The 25,812-nt window shown below is 42.9% G+C and overlaps 2 protein-coding genes across 7 annotated transcripts in view; one reads left to right on the top strand and one right to left on the bottom strand.

The window, feature by feature from the left end:
• The window catches only part of DOCK7 (dedicator of cytokinesis 7), a 53,579-nt gene that overhangs the window by 14,174 nt on the left and 13,593 nt on the right, over positions 1–25,812 (top strand). For 2 of the 6 annotated variants that reach the window (XM_053469530.1, XM_053469529.1), the window contains exons 15-33: positions 11,629–11,746; positions 11,826–11,896; positions 12,192–12,330; positions 13,100–13,201; positions 14,086–14,172; positions 14,389–14,620; positions 14,821–14,985; positions 15,633–15,802; positions 17,434–17,526; positions 18,786–18,872; positions 20,171–20,266; positions 20,509–20,649; positions 20,821–20,934; positions 21,425–21,595; positions 22,164–22,303; positions 22,998–23,167; positions 23,767–23,921; positions 24,990–25,172; positions 25,259–25,394. In XM_053469530.1, coding sequence (XP_053325505.1) covers positions 11,629–11,746; positions 11,826–11,896; positions 12,192–12,330; positions 13,100–13,201; positions 14,086–14,172; positions 14,389–14,620; positions 14,821–14,985; positions 15,633–15,802; positions 17,434–17,526; positions 18,786–18,872; positions 20,171–20,266; positions 20,509–20,649; positions 20,821–20,934; positions 21,425–21,595; positions 22,164–22,303; positions 22,998–23,167; positions 23,767–23,921; positions 24,990–25,172; positions 25,259–25,394 — 2,570 coding nt within the window. The remainder of the gene's footprint in view (positions 1–11,628; positions 11,747–11,825; positions 11,897–12,191; positions 12,331–13,099; positions 13,202–14,085; positions 14,173–14,388; positions 14,621–14,820; positions 14,986–15,632; positions 15,803–17,433; positions 17,527–18,785; positions 18,873–20,170; positions 20,267–20,508; positions 20,650–20,820; positions 20,935–21,424; positions 21,596–22,163; positions 22,304–22,997; positions 23,168–23,766; positions 23,922–24,989; positions 25,173–25,258; positions 25,395–25,812) is intronic. The other 4 variants (XM_053469528.1, XM_053469526.1, XM_053469527.1 and 1 more) reach the window with 2 other exon arrangements.
• ANGPTL3 (angiopoietin like 3) lies at positions 3,271–8,673 on the bottom strand. The gene is made up of 7 exons (XM_053469549.1): positions 8,114–8,673; positions 7,338–7,448; positions 6,838–6,955; positions 5,344–5,457; positions 4,937–5,032; positions 4,114–4,380; positions 3,271–3,465 (listed from the first exon to the last, which is right to left on the bottom strand). The coding sequence occupies exons 1-7, from the start codon at positions 8,603–8,605 to the stop codon at positions 3,278–3,280; spliced, it is 1,386 nt and encodes a 461-aa protein (XP_053325524.1). The 5' UTR covers positions 8,606–8,673; the 3' UTR covers positions 3,271–3,277.

Here is a 25,812-nt window from a genome sequence, read left to right as displayed (position 1 = left end):
CTAAACACACGAGAGGAGTTGACATTTTCTTTGAAGGTTAAGAGAAATATACCAGTGTAATTAGTATGACAAGATAATTACCGGCGGCAGGTAATGAAGTCATCCCCGGGGAGCCGGAACGGCTTTGATGCTCTATTAACACCTGAAGTGTATTTACCCTCCTTCTTCTGTCTTCAGAGTGTCTGCTTTCCTCTATTAACAAAGACTTTTTAAGGAGAATTGTAATTAGAAGAAAGAAGCCCTTCTGCCTGTATAGTAAATAAGGTTCGGGGATAAACGTCGTATTAAAGTACCGGAAACATTTAGGAAATATTATTAAAAAAACAGATGAAACATTTAAAATAAACAGGAAAACAACACTGGGGATGCGGAATGTAGAAGGGATGAGTTTCTTCCATATCCGAGCCTTTTTCAGAGGTGGGCGACTTAATGGTTTGCAGGAAAGACTAAGGGATGTCAGTATGTCCCGCTTGGAGGAGAGAGAGGAGGATCATAGGCTTAGATGGAATGGAAGGAAGTTTTACTTTACTGAGAGGGTGGTAGATAAGTGGAACAGCCTCCCAGCCGAAGTGGTAATACAGTGAGGGCTGCTGGTCTCATCTAGCCGTATGCCTATCCCAAGCGCAGCCCCCCCGCAGTCAGTAATTCCAGAGATGCCCAACCAGCCTGGGATTTGTGGTCCGAGCTGCCCATATCTGCCCCGGTCATCATGCTTCTTGTTGACAAGTCATAGACAACGTGTTTATCTTGGTTAAATACAGCGGCCAATGACATGATTTAATTCAGCGATAATGCAAAAATATTTTAAAAACTTTAAGGGCGTAGAAAAGAAAAAAACTCCTTAAAATGTCTGTGTTGTCTGTGACGGCCTATCAGTGGCTGTTTTTGTGTCACATGACTTTTGAAGCCTTCCCTGAAAAATGTTTAAATGATGCCAACCTATACATAATTGAAGAATTATTACTGGGAATGTTTATGACATCATCGATGGGGGGGGCTCCCCTTTAAATCATGCACACAGTTTCAGCGATAGAATGAATCGCATCTCCTGCAAGGCAAGTAGCTGGCAGACAGGGAATGAGAACGGACGCGCATGCGTGCAAAAACAACATGTAAAGGTAACACTCGGGCTGTCGTGTGTATTAAAGTGCATGCGGAGGCCCTTTACATTCAGAAAAACGAAGCATACTTTATACATTATTTTTTTGTATGCACATTTCATCAGATAATTACACTTAATCAAAGGGACCCTCCGGCCCTCCTGATCACCACGAAATCTGGGGACGTTCCTGTAAATGTATATAAAGTACCTCAATGTGCAAAACATCGACGTTCTGCAGAAGAAAGAATTCTTTATCTTTAAGCTTAAATATAGAATATTCAATGTCTAGCGAGCGGACGTCTTCATTTAGTTTCCTAGATAATTACGGTAAATCAGTGTATCCTGCTCTTAATTATATATATTTTCCATTCCAAAAGGCGCGTTTAATGCGTATACATCCAGGGATGGGTTCAGAAAGTAATATGCGTAATTATCATTCTTCATCTCATGGAATTAAGAACCTCGTTGCTGCTTTCAGATGAAAGTCAGACACCTATTCTTCCGAAGAGAAATATAAACGCTACTTAAGGTTGTATCCCTAGCATTTGGTTTTCTTTTTCATTTCTCCCTAAAACAGCGGCTATAGTGACTGCTTTTCAAAGGTTTTAATTTCAAGAGAGTCAGTTTGTTGAATGAATGTTTCATTATTACTCGTCGTCATTTTTTCTTATTGCTAATATACGCTACCGTTCAAGGTTTGCGGTCAGAAATCCAGCGCAGGCGGGGTTAATGTTGTAAATGTAAATCTCTTCATAGGCGTACAGAGGCCCTTTATCACTCCCATCACTCCTGTGTTCCAATGGCCCTTTATCACTCCCATCACTCCTGTGTTCCAATGGCCCTTTATCACTCCCATCACTCCTGTGTTCCAATGGCCCTTTATCACTCCCATCACTCCTGTGTTCCAATGGCCCTTTATCACTCCCATCACTCCTGGGTTCCAATGGCCCTTTATCACTCCCATCACTCCTGGGTTCCAATGGCACATTGTGATCGCTAATTTACCTCTAATGGGGCACTACTTTAAATTCGGAGCATAAGACAGGCTTTATAATGCTTATAACATATAGAATATATACATCAGCTCTCTATAATAATGCTTTATTATACCAAATAAATCATACAAATATACTGAAAGAATAGTTTAACTTATATCCCCTATATATATATATATATATATACAGCTTAATAAAAAATAATAATGTTGCAGTTACATATGATAAAAATACGTTTATTTTTAATATTTAATATTATTTTTTGATATTAAACCCCCGCTCAATGTCTGTGTTTATTTGTCAAAGTAAAAAATACATAGAATACAGTACAATAAAGATGCGTAAGTCAATATGACTCGAACAGAAAAATCTGGATCCACTCAAGGGTTAAATATGATTAATGCGCTAAAAGTTCATCCCACAGTATTAAGAAACTCTAAATACCTCTACTAGGGTTAGGAGGTTGGGGTTCGACAAGTAATTGCCCCCCGAGGTTTTCCAACAACGACCGTTTCTTTGTGGCACCGATTGGGACGACGTTTCTCCGACTGTTTCCGGAACGGCGGGATTTCTGCATTTAGTACTAATGTCTTAATTAACACCGTAAATGCTGAATTAAAACAGTTTCTAAATACCCCTTTGGACCCAGTAGATATAGCCAAGGGGTACACGGCCCACAGGTCGATATCATCTCTCTTTAAAGTAAATGACCCAGTTTCCCCCCCATAGGAACCTTCAGATACGTTTGTTAGAATAAAGTGGAGTTCTGGAGTACTTTGTTCCGTAGACTTTCTGGTTTCGGAGAAGAGCGGCGATTGATCTCGGGTTACCCGCGTAGAGAAGGCTGATCGGCCTCAGAACATGTCATTGTACACAAACCACGCTATCGTCACACATCTAAGCGTGTTCTCCATTAAACTCTGGTGCAAAGTTGAACGATTAGCAGGAACATTCCATTGGTATCCATGGTAACTGCACCAGAATCCCTCTTATGGACCCCCCCCCCCGGTGTATCTGTTCTCCTGATAGATTGTTCGGAACGTTTGGCCGGTAACGTTGTATCAGGAGCTACCGGTTGAGTTTCTGATGACTTCTTTTGTTGATATCGTTTATCTCCTTACAGTCTCTTTCCCAATCTTCAGCCTCCTATGTGTGAGATTTCCGAGGCCCCCCCTCTGGATTAATCGAAGGGTTCTAGGTCCGTGCGATAAAGCATTATTTTTGTTGACCTGAGTGAGTACGTTCTGCCCTTCTCCGGCTTCCAGTATAGGCCGTGTCCCCTGCGTCGTTCCGGTTTTGCCTTTGATCTTGGTTTCATGTACTTGGCGTTGAGGTTTGTACCTCCGCACGTCGCGTTCCACCACCCACCTAAAAGGGTTAAATACATATGAGTAGGATATGGCATATAACATATTAACACCAACGCGTTCCTACCGCTTGCAGGGTTGCCCCGCGTAACCTATAGTGAAGTCACGTAGTTGACATGTTGACGTTTCCTGAAAAATGGCAGTTTAATGAATACTCCTCAAAAGTCTTCCCAGCAGAGGTGGTAGAGGGTAATACAGTGAGGGTATTAAACATGCATGGGATAGACATACGGCTCCTGAATCTAAGACAAGAACGATGACTGATTAAGGTTTGAGTCTTTACAGCAGGAGAAACGGGCGACTAGACGGGGGCCGAATGGGGGCTGATCTGTCGGCAGATTCCACGTTTGTGTCTTGTTCAAGCTATATGCCCTATGATATATGTCCATATGCAACGTACCTGGAACCATATAGCCCTGCGCTGCTGAGACATATACGTTACGGGCATAGAACGCACACAGCTGCCACCCGGCAGATCTATTCTCACATCCTACAAGAATATTTTTATGACAAACCCAAAACTTGCGAGTTTTGATGTCTAAGTATCGTGTCCACCGTGGAGGTCACATCGTACGTCTCTAAACCCCGACAGCTGCGCTCGCGGAATAAAGTAAGGGACGGATTATGGATTATGAATAAGAGACGATACCTGATGAAGACTCCATCGGGCACGTTACATCTCTGCCGTCCTGGTCGCTGGTGGAAAATCCTAACGGCGTGCGTTCGGGGAGCGCGCTGGGAAGGTTTCCCGCCACCTGCGATACCCGAAGCGCGTAACCGGTGTCGTGACCCCCCAGGGTGAACGTGTACTCCGCGTAGCGCTTATTGTCCTTCCAGTCCTGGAGTTCTATGTGCAGAATGTAATCCGCCTGCCGAGTCAGGGAATGGATCTTCTCGAGGCCCAGCCAAAATTCACCTTCAAATTAAGCAAAAAAAAAAGGAAAAAAAAATAATATATATATATATATATATATTTAAAAAATATATATTTGTAAAAAATAACTTTTTTAAAAAAAAAATTAACTTTTTTTGAGCGAGCAAATATTGGTTATTGATTAACGAGTGTAAATAAAGGTGTCTCGGTCGTACGCTGCACGCTGCCCCGTGATTGGCTGATGCCGGTTGGGGCGATAGGTCTTGCTGTCCTGTTTGCTCCTGGCAAATACGATGCTATATGTTAGAATGGCTGATGCAACGAGGCACTTTGTTTGTAGGGTTATCTGTGCGCGGTCGGGTCATAGGAAGTGTTTTTGTGCTTTGCTGTTTGACTTAATATAAGGGGAATTCCATTTATTAACCCGTTGAGCGCTGGAAGGAAGAGTTAAAGATTTGGATAGCAATATTATTTATGGAAGGTATTGGCAAACACATTTAGGAGCTTATTTGGATCATTTAATTTATAATTTTACAAGTAATCATGTGAAAAATCACTGATTTAAAAAAAAATCGCGATGATGTCAGGGGGACTTTACCTGTGAGGTCACCAAAGCCGTTTGCGTATTCCTGCCACGTCTGGTTAAAATCCACCGACCCGTCCACCCTTCTCTGGATCACCGTCCACGCGTTGTCTGATTTAAATACAAAAAAAAAGCAGAATTTTAGTTTTAATATCAAGTTGCTTAAAATACCGTATTTATACTCTGTGGAAATCAAGGAATTATTTTGGATATTTTATATTTTACTCTGGAGATACAGGGAAGACCCTTCTGTATGGACGGCCACGGGGGGCTTCTTTTTGGGCAGCACTGTGGTAGGAATAGGGAGGTTGTCTAAGACAATGTGGCCCCTAGGGCTGTCCAGTAATAGTAATTGGTCCCTTCCCCATCGTAGACCTGGTCGTCACGGTAACCCCATTGGTAGATGGGCCATCAGCCCTTACCTGGCGTTAGTTCACAATACACTTCGAATCCCGCGGTTCCGTTTGGGGTAACGGTGTAGATGCCGCTCGTCCGTTCTCCTCTGTTATAAACATCGTTGCAGTCGCGGGCAGCGTCTGAAAAACCAAAGCCATAATACAGAGAGAAATGTAAAAATACTGCGATGTATACAGAAATATAACCCCAGCACTGTATACAGTAATAACCCCCCCAGCGCTGTATACAGTAATATAACCCCCCAGCCCTGTATACAGTAATATAACCCCCAGCGCTGTATACAGTAATATAATCCCCCAGCGCTGTATACAGTAATATAATCCCCCAGCGCTGTATACAGTAATATAACCCCACAGCACTGTATACAGTAATAACCCCCCAGCGCTGTATACAGTAATATAACCCCCAGCGCTGTATACAGTAATAAAACCCCCAGCGCTGTATACAGTAATAAAACCCCCAGCGCTGTATACAGTAATAAAACCCCCAGCGCTGTATACAGTAATATACCCCCCCAGCACTGTATACAGTAATATAGCCCCCCGCGCTGTATACAGTAATATAACCCCCCGCGCTGTATACAGTAATATAACACCCAGCGCTGTATACAGTAATATAACCCCCAGCGCTGTATACAGTAATAAAACCCCCAGCGCTGTATACAGTAATAAAACCCCCAGCGCTGTATACAGTAATAAAACCCCCAGCGCTGTATACAGTAATATAACCCCCAGCGCTGTATACAGTAATATAACCCCCCAGCGCTGTATACAGTAATATAACCCCCAGCGCTGTATACAGTAATATAACCCCCAGCGCTGTATACAGTAATATAACCCCCAGCGCTGTATACAGTAATAAAACCCCCAGCGCTGTATACAGTAATATACCCCCCCAGCACTGTATACAGTAATATAACCCCCCGCGCTGTATACAGTAATATAACCCCCCGCGCTGTATACAGTAATAAAACCCCCAGCGCTGTATACAGTAATATACCCCCCCAGCACTGTATACAGTAATATAACCCCCCGCGCTGTATACAGTAATATAACCCCCCGCGCTGTATACAGTAATATAACCCCCGCGCTGTATACAGTAATATAACCCCCCACGCTGTATACAGTAATATAACCCCCCGCGCTGTATACAGTAATATAACCACCCGCGCTGTATACAGTAATATAACCCCCCGCGCTGTATACAGTAATATAACCCCCCGCGCTGTATACAGTAATATAACCCCCCGCGCTGTATACAGTAATATAACCCCCAGCACTGTATACAGTAATATAACCCCCAGCGCTGTATACAGTAATATAACCCCCCGCGCTGTATACAGTAATATAACCCCCCAGCACTGTATACAGTAATATAACCCCCCGCGCTGTATACAGTAATATAACCCCCCGCGCTGTATACAGTAATATAACCCCCGCGCTGTATACAGTAATACATTCATTCACAAACAGTTTTTATGTTCATTCACAATAACTAACCACTTTCTTCTGTTGCTGAGTCGGTTGTGTTTCTCGGCCGGTAAGCTTTGAGGTTTGGAGTGTGTTGGCCAGCGGATGGTGAAATCTTTGTGTTTTCTTGAAAACCAGCACTAATTAGCTGCAAAAAAAGATGATTCGTTTTTTTGTTGAAAGTTTGAGCAATCAGAATGCGCACTGCACCCGCAGAGTTCCCGCAGCGCTCTAATTCACGTCCACACGCCGGGCTGCAAATAAACCTGGCGGTCTCCCTTTAACACCTTTCCAGTTTAATTTACCTAACCAAGTCTTAAGCATTTTGGGAGGAATAAATGGGATAACAGTCGTACCCCATAAAATATACATCGATGGGTTAACCAGTCTAGCACGATAACTGTACAGAACAGGGGATACTGGGAATACTGGATCAGGAGCTGTTTCCCAGTAACACGGCGATTCTGCCCCGGTGCCCCGGGGGGGGGGGGGGATAGGATTATTTGCGTATGGATTTTCTGGGAATTTACCTTATCTTCTAGGTCTTTAATCTGCCAGTTTTGGTGATCCAGCTGCGAGTGCTGCTCCTGCACGACTTTCAGGAGGCGGCGGATGTTCATCTCTTGCTGCTCGACAAAGTTCTGCAAAATCCCAGGATTTGGTCAGACCTTTTAATCTTAATCATTTCAAAATAGAGTATTCCACAGAATTATCAGGGCTGCCTTAACTCTCCAGTACTTAAAAAAAACAAAACAACAACAAAAAAACGGGGAGCCGGCTAGTTCCAGCGCTGGCTAATGAGACCCAAGCGCATGCGCAGAAGGCGCTCCCATTGATTTCAGTGGCGGCACTTTAAATACTTTAAATATGCATTCTTCAATTTCTGCATGTGAGTACTGTCCCTTTAAAACATGCTCTCCTCACCCACCTCTATTCAAGCAGAGATTTATACTGCGATGAGGCATTAATAAAAGCACCGACCGGGGGTTGTGGCCGCTTAGACAACTTAATCAAAAGCTTCACTAAATTATCGGCAGGTTTAACCCCTTAATGACAAAGCCCGTACATGTACGGGCTCAAAATGCATTGTTTTCAATGGGTTTAGGGACCGCCCATCGTCCTTAAGGGGTTAAATTTTAAACACTTTTTGTCTTTAAAACGACAACTTAATGTTGAATTGCAAATAAACATAATATGCAGGACACGTTCGCTACTTGTTGATGGACTACAACTCCCATGATCCTTTCCCGTGCATGGCGTGTTGTAGCCCAGCAGCCAGAGGGGCTTTCATGGAGTCGCTACTTACTTTTAGCGAGGTGACTTCTTTGAGGTTTGACCCCTCGGGGCTCCCGTGATCGGTGATCTGGCCCAGCTTCTCCTCCAGCACGCTGACCTTGCCCTGAAGCCGCGTCTTGTCCTGCAGCAGGCTCTCGATCTGCTGGTGGATTTGCCGCGACATGTTCTTCAGTTCCTCGTTGTTGAGCTGGAGCCTGGACGTGGTCTCCTTGAGCTCCTCTTCCTTCTCCCGGATCTCGTTGGTCTGCTCGGAGAGGTCGTCGAAGGACTTGTCGAAGACGTTCAGCTTGTAAAAGATCTCGTTGATTTGCCCCTTCGTCTTGTGGACGAAATCCTTGAGCCCGTGGCCCAGCTGGAGCAGACCGTTGGCCAGTATCCTTACGTCGTCCAGCATGGCGAACCTGGACTTGGGCTCCGCCGGCGGGATGTCAAACTCCGCTTCTTGCTTCTCGATGGCCGCCCCGAGCGCCAGAGGCAGAATGATGAGAAGGATCGCCTTCATCGCGCCGTTTAATGACAGAGCTGTCCGGCAGACGTCTCCGGCCCCCGAGAGTGTCCTCCCTGCTGCGGCTCAGCTATATATATCCCCAGACGGACCGCGCTGGTTGATAATTAAACGAGACGTTTGAACTCGTGTAACCTCAACCCAGCTTAGCCCCGTTCCTCATTTCTGTTTAATGAATTGAAACTGACAGATTTACCCTATTTTAGAAATAACGGCAAAAAAATCCGTGCAATTTTCTGAATTTTTTTGTTCTTTTTTTAATTGTGTGTTTGATTTCAATTCAATTTTTTACACTTTTGTACATTATAGAATTTCGTCTTGAAGATTAGAGCTTGTTTCCAGAAACAGTCAAATATCCCATTACTTTCCATAAATCCTGTATTTTGGGGTTTTATACATTAAATAAGCCTATGTTATTGTGTTTACAGATCAGTTTATATATAAAAATACCATGGAAGCGGCCTTTTTCTCAGGATCTGCATAATTATTCTTCTCCCCCCACTGTTGTTGCTAAATTAGTGGAGCAGGCAGCCATTGCGGAGAAGGAGAGAGAATTGGATGCATCGTGCTAGTACTGCCACAGGCTGCCTCCAGTCTCGCTTTCCACAAGGAGAACGTTATATGGGGAACTTGCGGTCATGATCTAAAACTAGAGGATCGGAGGCTGAGATGTAATGTAAGGCAGTTTTACTTTACTGAGAGGGTGGTAGATAAGTGGAACAGCCTCCCAGCAGAAGTGGTAGAGGGTAATACAGTGAGGGTATTAAACATGCATGGGATAGACATACGGCTCCTGAATCTAAGACGAGACCAACGACTGATTAAGGTTTGAGTCTTTACAGCAGGAGAAACGGGCGACTAGATGGGGGCCGAATAGGGCCGATCTGTTTAAAAGACAATTATACCAATTGACAAACGCAAATCCCATGCCGCAGGGATCTTACATTAAAGGCTTCGTTATAAGTCATGCCGGTTCCCTGTTCTCCTGTTGGCTGCACAATCCCCACCGACTCTCCATCCTGCTGTGGGTTGCGTCTCCGCGTGGCGATTGGCGCGGTTCTCCAGCTCGTTGGAGCGCGGGGTACCTGTGGGCATTTCAGGGGCCGCCGGAACAAGGAATCCCCAGCCCCACCATGCGCGACCCGCGTACCTCGTTCTTCGACGACTCTCCTCCTGCCCCGTCACAGGTCCAGACGTGGGGGTCCGAGCGAACCGGGTCACAGGGACTGATGCGGTGGGGGGGACTCCCTCTGTCCTCTGATCGTTTCAGGTTTATTAAATTTAATTTTTTTCAGTTTAAAAATAGTAGTTTTTCTAGCGCAGCATCGGAAACGAGGCACAAAAACCCCATCTCTGCCCCGGATGAATCCGGATTTTTTTGATGGACGGCTGTCCTGCTTTACAACCTTGGATGATGTGAGCAGCAGACGCGATGTTCTCGTTCACAATGTAAACACGACCTCCGTGTTTGCAGCGTTTCGCGGTTTCATAGACGGCAATTCTATTTAAAAAAAAATAGAAAAAAATTATACCGCTAAAAGTTCTGTTTTGTCGCGCAGGTTTAACCAAAAAAAGGGATTCTTAAAAAAATCAATAAATAAATAAATAAATAAAAATAATGGTAAATACGATAGTTTAGTTCTTTTGGAATCGGGTCAAATAAGGTAAAGTTACTGAGCAATGATTTTGTGAGACACAAGGTCGGGCCGAAGCTGCGATCGCAGACAAAAACATGATAAAAAATAATAAAGACGACGTGAACGGTTTAAATAATAATAAAAAAAACACTTTGTGTGCATTAGGGGGGAAATTACCGATCCAACATAAACATGTTTATTGTGTTGATATAAACTCCGTGAGGTGCATTTATGGGTAGATGTTTTGTGTAAAATATTTTCATTAGAAAATCAACCTCATTTAACACCTTAAACCCATTAAAGACAATGCATTGTGAGCCCGTACGGGCTTTGTCGTGAAGGGGTTAAATGTTGAGTGTTGAGCCAGACCACAACATCTTATAAGCTGCTTGACATTAGGTGAACTGTGTGGGGGGGGGGGGGGCTTGGTGCTAATAACTTCTCCACTAACTTGGATGTTTCTGGTATAACCCTGGATACATAAACACGCACTTTTTATTCTACTCCTGCCAGATGAGGGCAGTAATTGGCTTATCCTTAAGGACCGCAGAACCTGCCGGCAGATCGGCCCCATTCGGCCCCCGTCTAGTCGCCCGTTTCTCCTGCTGTAAAGACTCAAACCTTAACCAGTCGTTGGTTTTGTAGATTCAGGAGCCGTATGTCTATCCCGTTGTGCCTCGTTCATGATTTGTGCCGGGAACGCGTTAATATCACGTGACACAAAAGCAGGCACTGATAGATCCGTCACCCTCTTCTCTTAGCATACAGCTTAGCATACAGGGTAGATCTACTAACACGTCGTCGGAGCGGAGGGGCGTTATTACCCCACTTTGCCGGAAACACGGTATTCATGGGGCTGTAACAATGTAATCATGGGTTAATAACGCATATTTATACAGCGCACCTCTTTTTGGAACAATTTGGTAAGATAAACTACAGCCAATCTTCCTATTATTTATGGGCCACAAAACAGGTATTTACTATTTCCTTAGCTCTGACAGTATACTCCGTCTGAGTACATTGATTGTGAGCTCTTTGAGCAAGACCCTCCTTGCAAAATGATATTACGCGCTTCTGGTTATATCCTGTTTACCGTTTGTACAGCACTATGGAATATGATGTGTCAATATCATTAATAATAGTAATATAATTATAAATATTAATAATTATTAATAATAATTAGAACTGGTTCCTTGCGATCATTCGGAACCTCAGAGCGCCATCTGCTGGTAGAGGTTCGTCATGACGGTAATCGATTCCCGGGAACGATACACTTCTGGTTGTTGAGCCCGTTTTTTTGCAGATTACGCTGGAAATGTATAATTAGAATATGTTTTGTCTCGTATAATCGGTGCGTTTTTGTGTTTATCGTTATCCCCGCAGAAACCTTCTCTATGTCTATCCGCAAAGCCTTAACTTCGCCAATCGCCAAGGATCAGCGAGGAATATTACCGTGAAGGTCCAGTTCATGAGTGGAGAAGACCCCAGTAGCGCGTTGCCGGTAAGGAATAGGGCCGCAGAGACCCCCCGATGAGGCAAAAGCTCAGATACGGTCATTTTGTTGTTTTATTGTTTTCCAGGTGATCTTTGGCAAATCTAGCTGTCCCGAATTTTCCAAAGACGCGTACACCGCTGTTGTTTACCATAATAGGTAAGACTTTTCATTAATGAAACTACCGATAAAATATTGTAGCAATAAAAATTACATAAATAGATTATTATATTACATTATTACTATTATTATTATTATTATTATTATTATTACTATTATTATTATTATTATTACTATTATTAATATTATTATTACTATTATTATTATTACTATTATTATTATTATTATTATTATAATTACTATTATTATTATTATTATTATTACTATTATTATTATTATATAATTAGCCCATTTTCACCAGCTCAGTTTAAATAACCCTGGTTTTCTTATTAAGGTCTCCGGATTTCCATGAAGAAATCAAGATCAAGCTTCCGGCCACGCTGACCGATCACCACCACTTACTTTTTACCTTCTACCACGTCAGCTGCCAGCAGAAGCAGAATACGCCTCTCGAGACCCCCGTGGGCTACACCGTAGGGGCAATTTATTCCTTGTTTCTATCTCACTTTAACTGTACAGAGAATCTGCGACCAGATAACGAGTAGTAGAGAGACTGCGACCTCTCGCCGGTTTGTAGGGTACAACCTCATACCTCCCAGGTGACCCTACTTAGTGTGGTCAGTCCCTTTTTCACGCCCCAGATTTCTCTGTTCCTCTTTCCATGAACTGAGAATGTTGGAAGGTATGTGCTTTATCCCACCTTCGTTTTGACAATGATTGACGGAGGAATCTCCTGCGGTGTCTCCATGATTAAGCTTAGGGTGGTCCAAGAAATGATGGGGAAGAAGATGCCTTTTATTGGCTGGTATGGTGATGTCTAAGGAGTCCCATACTTTTCTGGGATCACAGTGGTCTCTTCTTCAGATGATACATGTCTTATTCCGATAAAAAGCATTCCATCTAAAGCAGAGACCTCGAAGGTCCCAAAAGCTTGTGCGTCTTTTTTTTTTTTGTGTACGTGGGCCCAATAAAAGGCGTTGCATCCTACCAATGGCTCAGATTTTAGGGTGACGTATTTACAAAGAGCGGAGAAACCAGCTGGATATTCGGTTCATAGAAAATAAATTGTATGCAGAACGCGTGTGGGTAGAATGTTTGAGGGGCACGCGTAGCGTATCGGTTGTTCTGCTGCCATGGACTCAGACCCCAGGTATTTTATGAGCCAAGCAGAGTCCGTAAGTTCTAGGTTTTATCCCCAAAGCTGTTACGGTGTCAGACGTTTCGTTATTTTCTCTTCCGTAGTGGATACCGATGCTTCAGAACGGCCGCTTGAAGACTGGACAGTTCTGCCTCCCCGTGTCTTTGGAGAAACCTCCGCAGGCCTATTCCGTGCTCTCCCCAGAGGTTCGCTCGCTAATGTTACCCTTTCACACCTTCTAAAAAGTTTATATTTCTTGCACCTGCCCTCATTCCCTCAATTTCTGATATTTATCTACTGTTTATTTAATTATGGAGGGAAACCTATGGGTGTATTACAGGCACCTGCTCTAACTCACCATTTAGTGAAGAAACCCTAGCGTTGGACTCTCCCTCACCATTCATTTACTGCAGGCATGTCCAAAGTCTGGCCCGAGGGCCAATTGCAGCCCGCGTTCCGGACTGATAAGGCCCCCCAGATAAGTTGCCCAAATATAGATCTGTTTTTTTATATTAAAGGCAGAGTGATTTAACGCCTGTTTAGATTTTTCATCCAAGTCACAAAATTAAAAGTATGCCGTTTTCAATAAACTTTGCATAAAATAGTTAATTTGCTTTTAATTTTAATGGTTCAAAGAATGTCAGGCAAAATGGTCGGCCCTCGCACATGTTCACTTCATCAAATCTGTCACTCTTGGAAAAAAGTTTGGACATGCCTGATTTACAGAGACCCTTTTTCATTTCTACCATTCATCATCTTGACAATGCGCTAGCGCACCCATCTATGAAAGGCACAGTAAGGCCAACTCTCTATTTTCAAGCATGGCAATAAAAACATCAGTTTTCCCCTTTACGGTGGATTTGGCTAAAATGTTGGTTTTCAGCCATTGCTCAAGTTTCATAAATCTGCCATAATCACAAAGGTAATCCCCAAAGGATCAGTTTAAGAAACTAGTCCCTAGCTATGCTCCGGCTTTACCGTCTCTTTTTAGCCTCTCTGACGTTATTAATGTGCCATTTATTGTAATAATTATAGACAATGTCCGTCTTTGCTTCCGTTGCCATACCTGAACTGTCCTCGTTTATTTAAGGTTCCTCTCCCCGGAATGAAGTGGGTGGATAATCACAAGGGAGTTTTCAATGTAGAAGTTGTCTCCGCATCCACAGTTCACACTCAAGTAAGTTTTGGGTACTAAAGTGTAAAGGGTTAACTTGGTAAATATTCCCTCTTACTTGGTTGTAGACTTTTTGTAGATTATGAAATTACTTTAATATAAATAAAGGCTGCTTTTCGTGTGTTTTTTGGGTTATGATCAGGCTGGAGTTCTAATTGTTTTTTTGTTTTTATTGCTCGCCGTCTGCATCGCGTAAAAAATCCCTAATTCTCGCTTCAGGATTCTTCTCTGGACAAATTCTTCGCTCTGGTTCACGCCCTGGATGAGCACACGTTCCCGGTTCGGATCGGAGACGTGAGAATCATGGAGAACAACCTAGAAAGCGAGCTGAAGAGCAGTATTTCGGCCCTGAATTCTGCGCAGCTGGAGCCGGTCGTGCGCTTTCTCCACCTCCTCTTTGACAAGTTGATCCTCTTGGTTGTGAGACCTCCTGTCATCGCCGGCCAAATCGGTAAGCAAAGCCCTGGAACATGTGAACTTTTAACATCGGGGCCGAGTAAAAATTAATGACGGGGGTCCGCGCGACGCGTTCGTAAGCTTTTATGAGCGCGCAGGCGTTTGAGGGATCTTATCGAGGTCAATGTTTTCGTGCCAAGCTGTTAGCGCTCAATCGCCGGCACTTTGGAAAGCTTGTAAAATGTTTCTTGTTAGTTAACTTAGGTCAAGCGTCGTTTGAGGCCATGGCTTCCATCACGAACAGACTGCACAAGAACTTGGAAGGAAGTCACGATCAACACGGCAGAAACAACCTGCTCGGCTCCTACATTCATTACGTCTTCCGGCTCCCGAACACCGATCCCAATTCTCCGTCACCGGGTAACCTAGAAAGATAATCCAGGACCGGATCTGAGTTGTGACAGTGTCCTTGTCTTTGAGTCCTTTAATGCTTTTAAAGCTATTAGCCAATAATTAAGTAAATAATAATTTGTTAATATTTGTCGTGTTTGGTCAACGTGCTTCGAAGTCCCGTCTGAGGCTGGGGGGTGGGATCTGATGTGTTGAGATTCACAGGTTTAGGGCACCTTTGGTTTTGGGAGGTAATTATCTTCACCACTTAAAATATGTTAATGAAGTTGTAATTAATGAAAGCTGCTGGGTATCAAGCTATATTACAATGGAGATCAGCAAAGATCCTACCCGTCTCCATTCAGTAGAAGATCCTTTAGAGGTATAACTCCTATGCCGTGTGACCAGTATGGGATGAGACTTTTTTTGAGGGGTTGAAGCTTTTTTTAAAAACTTTAGCAGTCGAGTTGAATTTGGGTTTTGATTTTTAACTAGGAAATATATTACATATTAACTGAAACATTGGCGAGGTTTGCTGGCCTCAAGGATTAACTTGAATGAAGCAACACCAAAGGCTGGTAGCCATGGTTGGCCAACGTGTTCTCTACTGTGCGCAGAAATAGCAGCCCGTATCGATGAGAATGACGCGAATAATCATTTCTGATGTTTTCTTGAAGGCCCCGGTGGTCTGGGAGGATCCATGCATTATGCCACGATGGCCAGGACGGCAAACAGACCCGCAAGCCTCAACTTAAATCGCTCCAGGAGCCTCAGTAACAGCAACCCGGATATATCCGGGACCCCCACGTCACCAGACGATGAAGTGAGGTCAATAATCGGCAGTAAGGTGAGGACGTGCGAGTCTAGTGCATTTTGTTAATGCACGTAATGCAGCGATAGCATTGACTGAATCCACAGAGGAAATGCATTGTGGGATAGTATTTTCATAAACCATTTATATAAAAACAAGTTTTATTGCGCTGTATGCGGGAGCTGCCATCTTGCTGCCGTATGGCAATCCAGGAAGTGGGTTGCAACTTCCTGCTTGGGCTTACAGTAGAGGCTCAATGCATTCTGCACCGAGGGATCATGGGAAGTCAGTGAAAAATAAATAAATCTATAAATACCCCCTTCCAGCCCTAAAAAAAAATCACTGCTGCTATTATCTTCACGTAATAATCTGTTTTTATATAGATATACTTCGTATTTAAATATATATTTATAAAATAAATAATAAATTTAAAAGCAGATCATTAAGTGGCGATAACACCATTTTTTAGGGCGGGATTTGATTAATTTATTTTGAATTTCCCATCTGGTATAGTAAAATAACTTAATCATATATTCTGAGACCTAAAGATGTATATAATATATACAATATTACATATTAATATATTAATCTTAGAACTGTAACAATGAGGGGCTTTATCTTGAAAAAAGCCCAGTGCACGCAGCAATTTAAAGTTGGAAGCGTACATTGTCAATGAATCTGTGTTTGAAGAGAATGGTTGGAAAAGCCCAGGATCGAAGCCGGGTTTCACAATTCCACTGCTCAAACACCCCTTGACCTTTGTGAAACGTCTGGGTTATACACGCGTGTTTACATTGCATTGCGGTGTGAACCGGGTTTAACACGGATCATTCGCTCTGCACGAGCCGATGACTTCAGCATCTTGTGTGACCCGTGCAATTATTTCGTAGAATTTCAAGTAAACGGAACCCATTTAAGTGACAGATTAAAGATGAGTTTTCTTATTTAAAACAGTCGTAGTTTTTGTCCCGTAATATTATATTTTCAGGAAGCTGCATATCAGCCGTTTGTATGAGTTCTCGCTCTGTTATCTGACCCCCGATCTACTAACCCCCCCGACTCCTTATCATACTGCCTGCGGGGAACAATAGAATGGCTCAGTCTTAATCACCCAGCCAGACACTCTGCCTAATGAAAGTCTATGGAGGAAGGGACTTCATTAGCATTGCCATAAAGCGTCAGCTCAGTGTGGTGTTTGAGCCGGTAAAGTCACCCAAAATATCGCATGACTGACAGCAACGACGGCTCCAGGTCTGCAGATAAAGGGAGTTTATTGGGAAAAAAATGAGATAAAACCAGATTTTTATCAATGGCAAAAATAGTAAAAACAGTGGGAGTAGCATTGTTTTCCTGGTCGGATATGTGCATTTGAAACGTAATTCATTTTATTGTCTGTTTTGTTTTCTCCTATAGCATGCAGTACGACTGTGAATTGCCGTATTGACCTTTCGGTGCTAGAGGGTATACCGAGCTATTATGGGATACCCTCAGCTCGGTTGGGGTTGTTATAGAATATAATATCAACAGATATAATAATGTATTCATTTGCCTTTTGATTCTTAACAATACTAATGAATGAAGTGCATTGATCTGATCTCCTGTCCCGCGAGCCGCTGTATCCAGTAACGCATCTTTCCTTTCCCAACCGCCTTCCGCCGTATCATCAGGGCTTGGACCGTTCCAACTCCTGGGTTAACCCCGGAGGCGCCGCGGCATCCCAGTGGGGGTCTAACCCCAGTCCCAGCGCTGACACGGTGCAGGTGGTGTTTCCGCAGAGCGTCCGTCCCTTTACATCCTTTATTCCTCGCCTGCTACGTCTTTTAATCTCTTTGTCTCTCCCTCTATACTAAAGGGAGCTTTTTTTCTTTCTTTTTGTCCTTGGAAGGAATATTTCTTGGTTTTTTTTTTGCCTTGATCCTGAAGGTTTTGTTAAAGCAACAGTTTTATTAAATCGTATCCCATTCATATGATAACAATATGGGATAAATGAAAATGTGAAGGACCGCTGGACGTGCACAGATTATACGATGTGCTTTATAATGATACCAGGTTCTCCATTTTTTTCGTATGGTTTCTTATTGTCACCCATTGTGTCCTGGCGAGCATTTTATTCATTCAAAAAGCTCCTAAATTTTGTCATTCCTCAAATACTACAGCGTAGCTGGTAGGGAATACAAAAAGTATTTCAACTGGGGAAAAAAGAGCATTTCAATTGATCAAGGGCTACACTAACTGTATTTTGAATCTATGCACTGTTGCTTTAAGAAGACCCAGCGAGGACCATTGCTTGCCTGTGCATGCGAACATTGCTTGCCTCCTTGCTGGCTGCATCCGACGTTAGGAATATTTTATCCATGTGATCACAGTCAGCGTCTCTCCCAGGTCACCGGTCTTCATGTCCATAAGCCATTTCTCTTTATTTTTCCCTTTTCCGGCTGTTAGTGAAACCTTCGCTCAGAACATTAGCACAAGATCTGTTTCTCGCCTGTTTCACGTCCGTTTAGATTTCAGAGAATTGATATATTTTCCTGCTCAAGGCTGACAATCTCTGGCGCCACAGAAAAGCGATCAGATGGAGGATAATGGGAATTGTAGTCCTGAAAACAGCTCGAGAGCCATTTCTCTCTTCTTTATTTGTTAGGGTCTGTCTCTGACTAAAGTTCCGTGCTTTCTTCGGGGGTCTATGCTAGGGTTCCACACTTGCTATGCGGCATTCTAACTTTGGGACTCAATCAAATTAATTAATTAATAATCACAGCAGCCGCCACGTGTCTCCTTTGCTTACACAGATTCCTAACTCTGAATGATGGAAAACGCATGCACTAATTAACACCGTAACTCCTCAAACAATAATTATAATAAAAAAAATCATATGAAGCCTTTTTCTTTTAGATTTCCTATTTTGGTAAATAATATCCTGGCGGAATTTAGGCAAATAGATCGGTAATAAAACGATAAAGTGTCGTCCGCTTAAGAAAAGTTTAATCGGCTATCATCAATCATTCATCTCCACCCCTAGGGCATGGATCGTTGTAACCGCATGTCATCGCACACAGAGACCTCGAGTTTCTTACAAACATTAACTGGACGGTTACCAACCAAAAAGGTAGATTTATTCAAACGCATTTTGTTTAGGAGGATCCCGAAAAAGGATTCAATGCAAACTTCTTAGAAATGAAACCCTTCTATTTCTCCTCTTTATCAGATTCTGGAACCAAAATCAAAAATAGGCTATTCTTACTATCTTCAAAATTCCAAAGCTCGAACTTTATATAAATATATACATTTTTTAAATATAATTTTTTTTTTTTAAGAAAATATATAAATAAAATTAAAAAGGGACTTTTTAAAAGCCATGAATGTAAAGGTTCACACCAGTTTACCAAAATGACTTTTCAAACTATTATGGTATATTTTGTTTTTAAAGTATTGTTTTAAACAGACATTTTTAACCCCTTAAGGACAATGGGCGGTCCCTAAACCCATTGAAAACAATGCATTTTGAGCCCGTACATGTACAGGCCTTGTCATTAAGGGGTTAATTAACATATTTACATTATTTACACATATTAGGTAATAAAATAAAATGTAAGTCTTACCAGTTTTTATTTATCAATCAGGAACTGATCTAAAAACTTACGAAGCTAAAAATTCTGACCCAACAAAAATACGGTTAAATGCTTTTTATTATATGTTTTAAATTTATCTTTAGAACCATTAATTACTTGAAATAAAATCGTAATCAAAAGTATTTATTGGAAATATCTTATTTTTTAGCCCAGACTTATTAGTAACCCTGAAATAAATGTTATGCTTCCAAATTGTAAATGGATCTAACAGTTTTGTTACTCTGTACTTCGTTATTGTCGTCTAGGGTAGTAGTTTGTTCTAAAATGATTATCATCATCATCTTTTATTTATACAGCGCCAACAATTCCCGCAGCGCTTCTTACAATACATACATTCAAGGGGTCTGATAAAACTAGAGCTGACAGACAAACTGATACATTAGATAAAGAGGGCCTTGTTCACAAGAGCTTACAATCTAGAGGGATAAAAGCAATATTCTTATTCTGTTGATTTTACAATCTAGAGGGATAAAGCGATATTTCAATAGGTTCTGCCACGTGGTCGAGGCTAAACCAGACTCAAGCTAGACCTATTCTTAGCGTCCTCCATTAAGGTGCAAGGGTGAGGTCCTAAAGTTCTCAACAGCCATCATTTTTTTATCGTCATGACGTTTTCATTGTCTTCATCCCTTGTCTTTTTGTTGTTTTTGCCTGCGTCTTCATGTTGGGAATGCTCACATTTCCTGGTTTCTAGTTTTTTTTCTTTCATTTTTTGACTCTGTATCTTTGTAACATGTAACCGATGGTAACAATGTGTTGACTTGATGCCTTCCAGCTCTTCCACGAGGAGTTGGCTTTGCAGTGGGTCGTCTGCAGTGGAACCGTACGGGAAGCCACCTTACATCAAGCTTGGTTCTTCTTTGAGCTCATGGTAGGCAAAATGCAATGGATGCCCACATTAACCCCCAATTATACATTTTTATGGGACCCCTAGTCGAATATGAACATCTTGTGGGTGTTATTACTAGAAAATAAAGGAATGTTGTAACGTGTCACCTGTAAATGAATATGGAACCAAATGTTGCTTGAATGGCTGGATTTCTATGAAACGTGTTTGTTTTTTTGTACCCCTTGTTAAGTATGTTTCCCTTAATCTGCCAATTCTTTTTACAGGTTAAAAGTATGGTACATCATTTATACTTTACGGACAAACTTGACTCCCCGCGGAAGCATCGATTCCCGGAACGATTCATGGATGACATCACCGCATTAGTCAGCACAATGGCAAATGATATCATTACTAGATTCCAGAAGGTATATCGTTTTTATTTCTGCTATCTGATCAATAAAACGAGCAGCTGGGTCGCAGCCCTTCCCGTTGATCCGTGGCGCTCAGTGGGTTGACTCGTTTGTCAGGTAAATGCCTCGATCCTCAGTGTCTGTTGGCAGAAAGTGAAGTTTCTTCTTTTTTTTTGTTTCTCGCAGGACACCGAGATGGTTGAAAGGCTCAACGTGAGTCTTGCTTTTTTTCTCAACAACCTTCTCTCCATCATGGACAGAGGCTTCGTCTTCAGTTTAGTCAAGGCCTACTTCAAGCAGGTAAGAAGTACGCGTCATAACCATGAGTTGGTGTCGCTCGCTATGTTCAGTTTTGTGTCTCTGATGCTAAACATGCCTGTAACTGTGGCTCCCAGCCCCATGTCCTGTAGACCAGCTCCACCCCCTCCCAGCCTTATCTCCACCTCCCAGCTCCACCCCCACAAGCCTATCTTCTCCAGCTCCATCTCCACCCCCTTTCCCAGCTCCATCTCCACCCCCTTTCCCAGCTCCATCTCCACCCCCTTTCCCAGCTCCATCTCCACCCCCTTTCCCAGCTCCATCTCCTCTGGACCATGTCCACTCCCACCCATATATATATATTATATAAGTAATTATTCATTTTAATAAAGATTTTAGGCTCTGCCAGTTTCATATATTTGGGAAATTGGTGTAAAATATCTATGAAATTCGGTTGGGAAGTGGTAGATTATACCAATCGTATTTTTTTGTATGCGTTTATTAATAACGGATATTTTTCATACGTTACCAGGTTTCATCTAAATTATACACATGTCCGAGCCCAAGCATCCTCGTGTCCATGCGGCTGGATTTCCTGAGGATCATCTGCAGCCACGAGCACTACGTCACCCTCAACCTGCCGTGCAGTCTGCTCACGCCTCCCTCGTCTCCCTCGCCGTCCGTGTCCTCCGCCACTTCCCAGGTATCTATTACTCATATCCTAAAATATTTATGGTTTGTTCCTGCTGCTTGGACCATTCCTTTAGTTCCTATAATGATAAGTCCAACGTATGCACCAGACTTGGTAAATTTACGTCTGGATTAAAAGGAGAGCACACAGAGCTATTGCTTCATGGCCCCCGTGTCGTGAAGGGCCAGTACCTCTCAGCCATCCCACAAAGCACCAATCTCCTTCGCTCATAAAGCTACCGAGAAGAACACCCGGGAGGCAAGTGGTAAATACCGGGCCGGTAGGAGCAAAAGGGGCTCTTTTTGTATAACTGCTCTAGGACCCCAAGTGTACCTTTTGCGGGGTATTACCAAAGTTGGTAGCCCTCTCTTGTTCTCCCTGAATTTCCCCCACACCCAGCTTCATAACATGGGATTGAATTTTTGGTTTGCATGGCCTGAACCTTTAAGTCTAGATTCCAAAAACCCGCGCAAGGCCAAAGGCGTATCATATGGTTTCTGGAGCGGCCGTCCGTATATCGCATGACCTCGGATTATCTGGCTTTCATCATGCACCGTTCACCAATTTTCTTTGTCAACAGAGCTCTGGATTCTCTACAAATGTCCAGGACCAAAAGATCGCGAATATGTTTGAGCTGTCGGTGCCGTTCCGACAGCAGCACTACTTGGCAGGACTTGTATTAACCGAGCTGGCCGTCATCTTAGACCCAGAGGCCGAGGGGTGAGGTTCAAATATATTTTATTAACCCGTTCCTGTTAACCCCAGGCGCTTTTTTGTTTGGTTTGGTTCAGCGCATGCTTATTGACAGCTTAAACTTCTTTGTCTCTTATTAACATTTGAATTAAACCTTAGAATATTTGATTGACGTAATATTTATATTGGGTCATCCATACCTTGGATGTGTAAATTTACGTTAAAATATAATCCTTGCAATTACATTCCTTGACTCTTTTGCTGAGAATCCACAATTTCCTCGGCATGCATGTGACTTCTTTTTGCCTGATTGGCTGCTGAGAAAAATATGTGAGATTTTCTAATAAGTGGTGAGGGAATGAAGTGTAGCAAAGTGACTTCCATCCGTCATAGACCCTTCTGTATGGTTTGCAGCGTCTCCTTGTTTGCCATCTTAGCCCCCATCACTTTGCGTGACTACGTTTCCCATATTTTGTTACCCCATATGGCTGGGGGAGGGGTATGACTTTAGTATTTTAGGATATCCCCATATGTGATTAAAATGCCCAAGACTGCAGATTTATAGGTGGTGGCCCCGTTAGACCCTCGCCCCACGGGTGCCTTTACTCCTAAATTTCCCACACGCTGAAAGGTTAACCTGGAACACGCAGTTTAAATATTCTTTTAGTGCTATTTGCTCAGCCGAAGATAACTAACCGCGGTTACTCAACTCCTTCCACAGCTTGTTTGGATTGCATAAGAAGGTCATCAATATGGTACATAACTTGCTATCTACCCACGACTCTGATCCCCGGTACGCTGATCCAGAGGTAAAGGCCCGCGTGGCTATGCTGTACCTCCCTCTGATTGGCATTGTCATGGAAACCGTGCCCCAACTGTACGATTTCACAGGTACCTATTTCTGCATTTCCGAGGTCACTGACCAGAAATCTGCCTTTTAGGAGTCTCTTCTCGGTGGAACGGCTCCCTCTTTATTTGTTTCTGAACAATTGATCGCCTGGGATAAGTTACAAGACCTTGAATTTGTTTTCATGAACTTGCGCTAAAATTATTTTTAAAAGAAACCATTAACAAATAATAAAATAAAATCTCAAAAAGAGAATTTTGTGCACCCAAACACACACAGTATATAAATATATCAGTGTATGGATATAAATGATGTGAAATCATTGAAGTGATGTCCACAGATCTCTCTCTCCTCTATCTCTGTCTCCTCTCTTAATCTCTTAATCTTTCTCCATTTTCTCTCCTGTTACAGTTGTGTTCATCCAGCCCTCTTCTTTTCTTATTGTAAAAGGGGGGTGTTTCTATAACTTGGAATGTAAGGGATCTGTTCTATCGTCACAATGCTGTATATAATATTTATAACAAGCACAATCCATCCAGATACTGTATCCCTCTTAACTCGTGCCAACATATTCTTCATGTTTTATCAAAGACCAAACAACACATGGTTAAAAACTATACCTTTTTGTTTCCCCCCTTATTAGAAAGCCTTAACCAGCGAGGAAGGTCCAACTGCTCCTCAGGGGAGGATCATGAGAACGAAGGTGGAAGTATGATTAGTCAGACAGTCGCCATGGCAATCGCGGGAACCTCTGTCCCACAGCTCACACGACCGAGCAGCTTTTTACTCACCACAAACGTAAGGAGATTTGGGGTGTGGATACTGGGTGACAGGAGAGACCTTTACAAAAAAGAATGTATGTCATATAAATACGTTTGAACATTCTGTATAGCAAGTTTGGAGATATTTTCTACTTACATTCTTGTCTTTTCTGCTGAGAAAAGGCTTTATCCCAGCATTGAACTGACCTCCTTCATCCTCGTGGGCTGCTTCTTTAACACGTAACTGGTGATGGGAAATATGCTCTACGCACCGTTTGGGGTCACTTTTAATGGAAAACAAGGGCATTTCTGGCTGTAACATAATTACAAAAGGGTTTTCTAACCATCAATGAGCCTTTTAAACTCAAACTTGAATCAGCGAACACAACGTGCCATTGGAACACAGGAGTGATGGGAGTGATAAAGGGCCGTTGGAACACAGGAGTGATAGGAGTGATAAAGGGCTGTTGGAACACAGGAGTGATGGGAGTGATAAAGGGCCATTGGAACACAGGAGTGATGGGAGTGATAAAGGGCCATTGGAACACAGGAGTGATGGGAGTGATAAAGGGCCATTGGAACACAGGAGTGATGGGAGTGATAAAGGGCTGTTGGAACACAGGAGTGATGGGAGTGATAAAGGGGCATTGGAACACAGGAGTGATGGGAGTGATAAAGGGCCATTGGAACACAGGAGTGATGGGAGTGATAAAGGGCCATTGGGACACAGGAGTGATGGGAGTGATAAAGGGCCTCTGTACACCTATGAAGCGGGTATATATGAAATAATGAAATAGAGGATCAGTGCTCATATAGACACTTTTTTTAAAACCAGCAGGAAATTTGACATAGTGCAGCAAAGATTCCGCTCAAGCTTAACAAATCACCCATTCTAGGTTCACCAAAGACAATTTAGGAAACTGGTTATTTTAGTGTTTTTCCATGGAATTAAAAAGCGTAGAAACTTTTGTGCTGCTATGGCAACATTCCTATCCTTCTTAGGGCTTTCTACTTGTTTCATGTGGCAAACAGTCAGACCCGGAGGACGTAGTGATGGAGTTATCTGCTGATAAATGTTATATTTAATCTCTTGTTCGCTCCGCAGTCCGCGAGGCAGCACGCGACCTTCTCAGCCGAGTCCAGTCGAAGCCTTTTGATTTGCTTGCTGTGGGTCTTGAAGAACGCCGATGAGACCGTCCTGCAGAAATGGTTCACCGACCTCTCCATCCTGCAGCTCAATCGGCTCCTTGACCTGCTTTACCTCTGTGTTTCGTGCTTCGAGTACAAGGTAGGTGCGAAAACCCAGAAATTCACAAACATTGTGCTTCATCGAGGTCCTGCTCAAATAACCCGCCGCCGTATGCTATGTCTCAGGGCAAGAAGGCTTTTGAGCGCATGAACAGCTTGACGTTTAAGAAATCAAAAGACATGAGAGCCAAGCTGGAGGAAGCCATCCTCGGGAGCATCGGAGCCCGGCAGGAGATGGTCCGGAGAAGCAGAGGCCAGCTTGGTAGGTTTGCTGATGGAGGGAACCGGCGTGGTCCCTGGCTGATTTGTGGTGAATTATGGAAGCGGTTACAAGGTGTAGGAATCAGCCGTGACGCCACTTTTATTAAAACAATTTAGAAATCAAACCTCAGCGCAGTGAGGTTTGTGTCAGGATCTCAGGGTTTTACCCCAGTCTCGGGGTATAAGGGTAGATTCTCTGGCTCTGACAATCTTCTCCCCTGAGCTTTCCGATTGGTGCTGTTCTTGCTGCTATCTCATAGCTGGAATCCCTGCTTGAATACAGGTATCTCCATTCAGAATATTGCGACCTCCTGACAAGTTTCATAAGGACCATAATTAGAACCATTAGGTTGCCACCATTAAGGAGTCGCTTGGACAGGCTGCTAAATGGTTAACGTTTAGAACAGCTTGTTGCTGAA

This window comes from Spea bombifrons, chromosome 6, assembly GCF_027358695.1.
Source record: "Spea bombifrons isolate aSpeBom1 chromosome 6, aSpeBom1.2.pri, whole genome shotgun sequence".
Lineage (NCBI taxonomy): Eukaryota > Metazoa > Chordata > Amphibia > Anura > Pelobatidae > Spea > Spea bombifrons.
The sequence above is the reverse complement of the archived record's forward strand: the minus strand, read 5'-3'. Positions and strand labels throughout refer to the sequence as shown.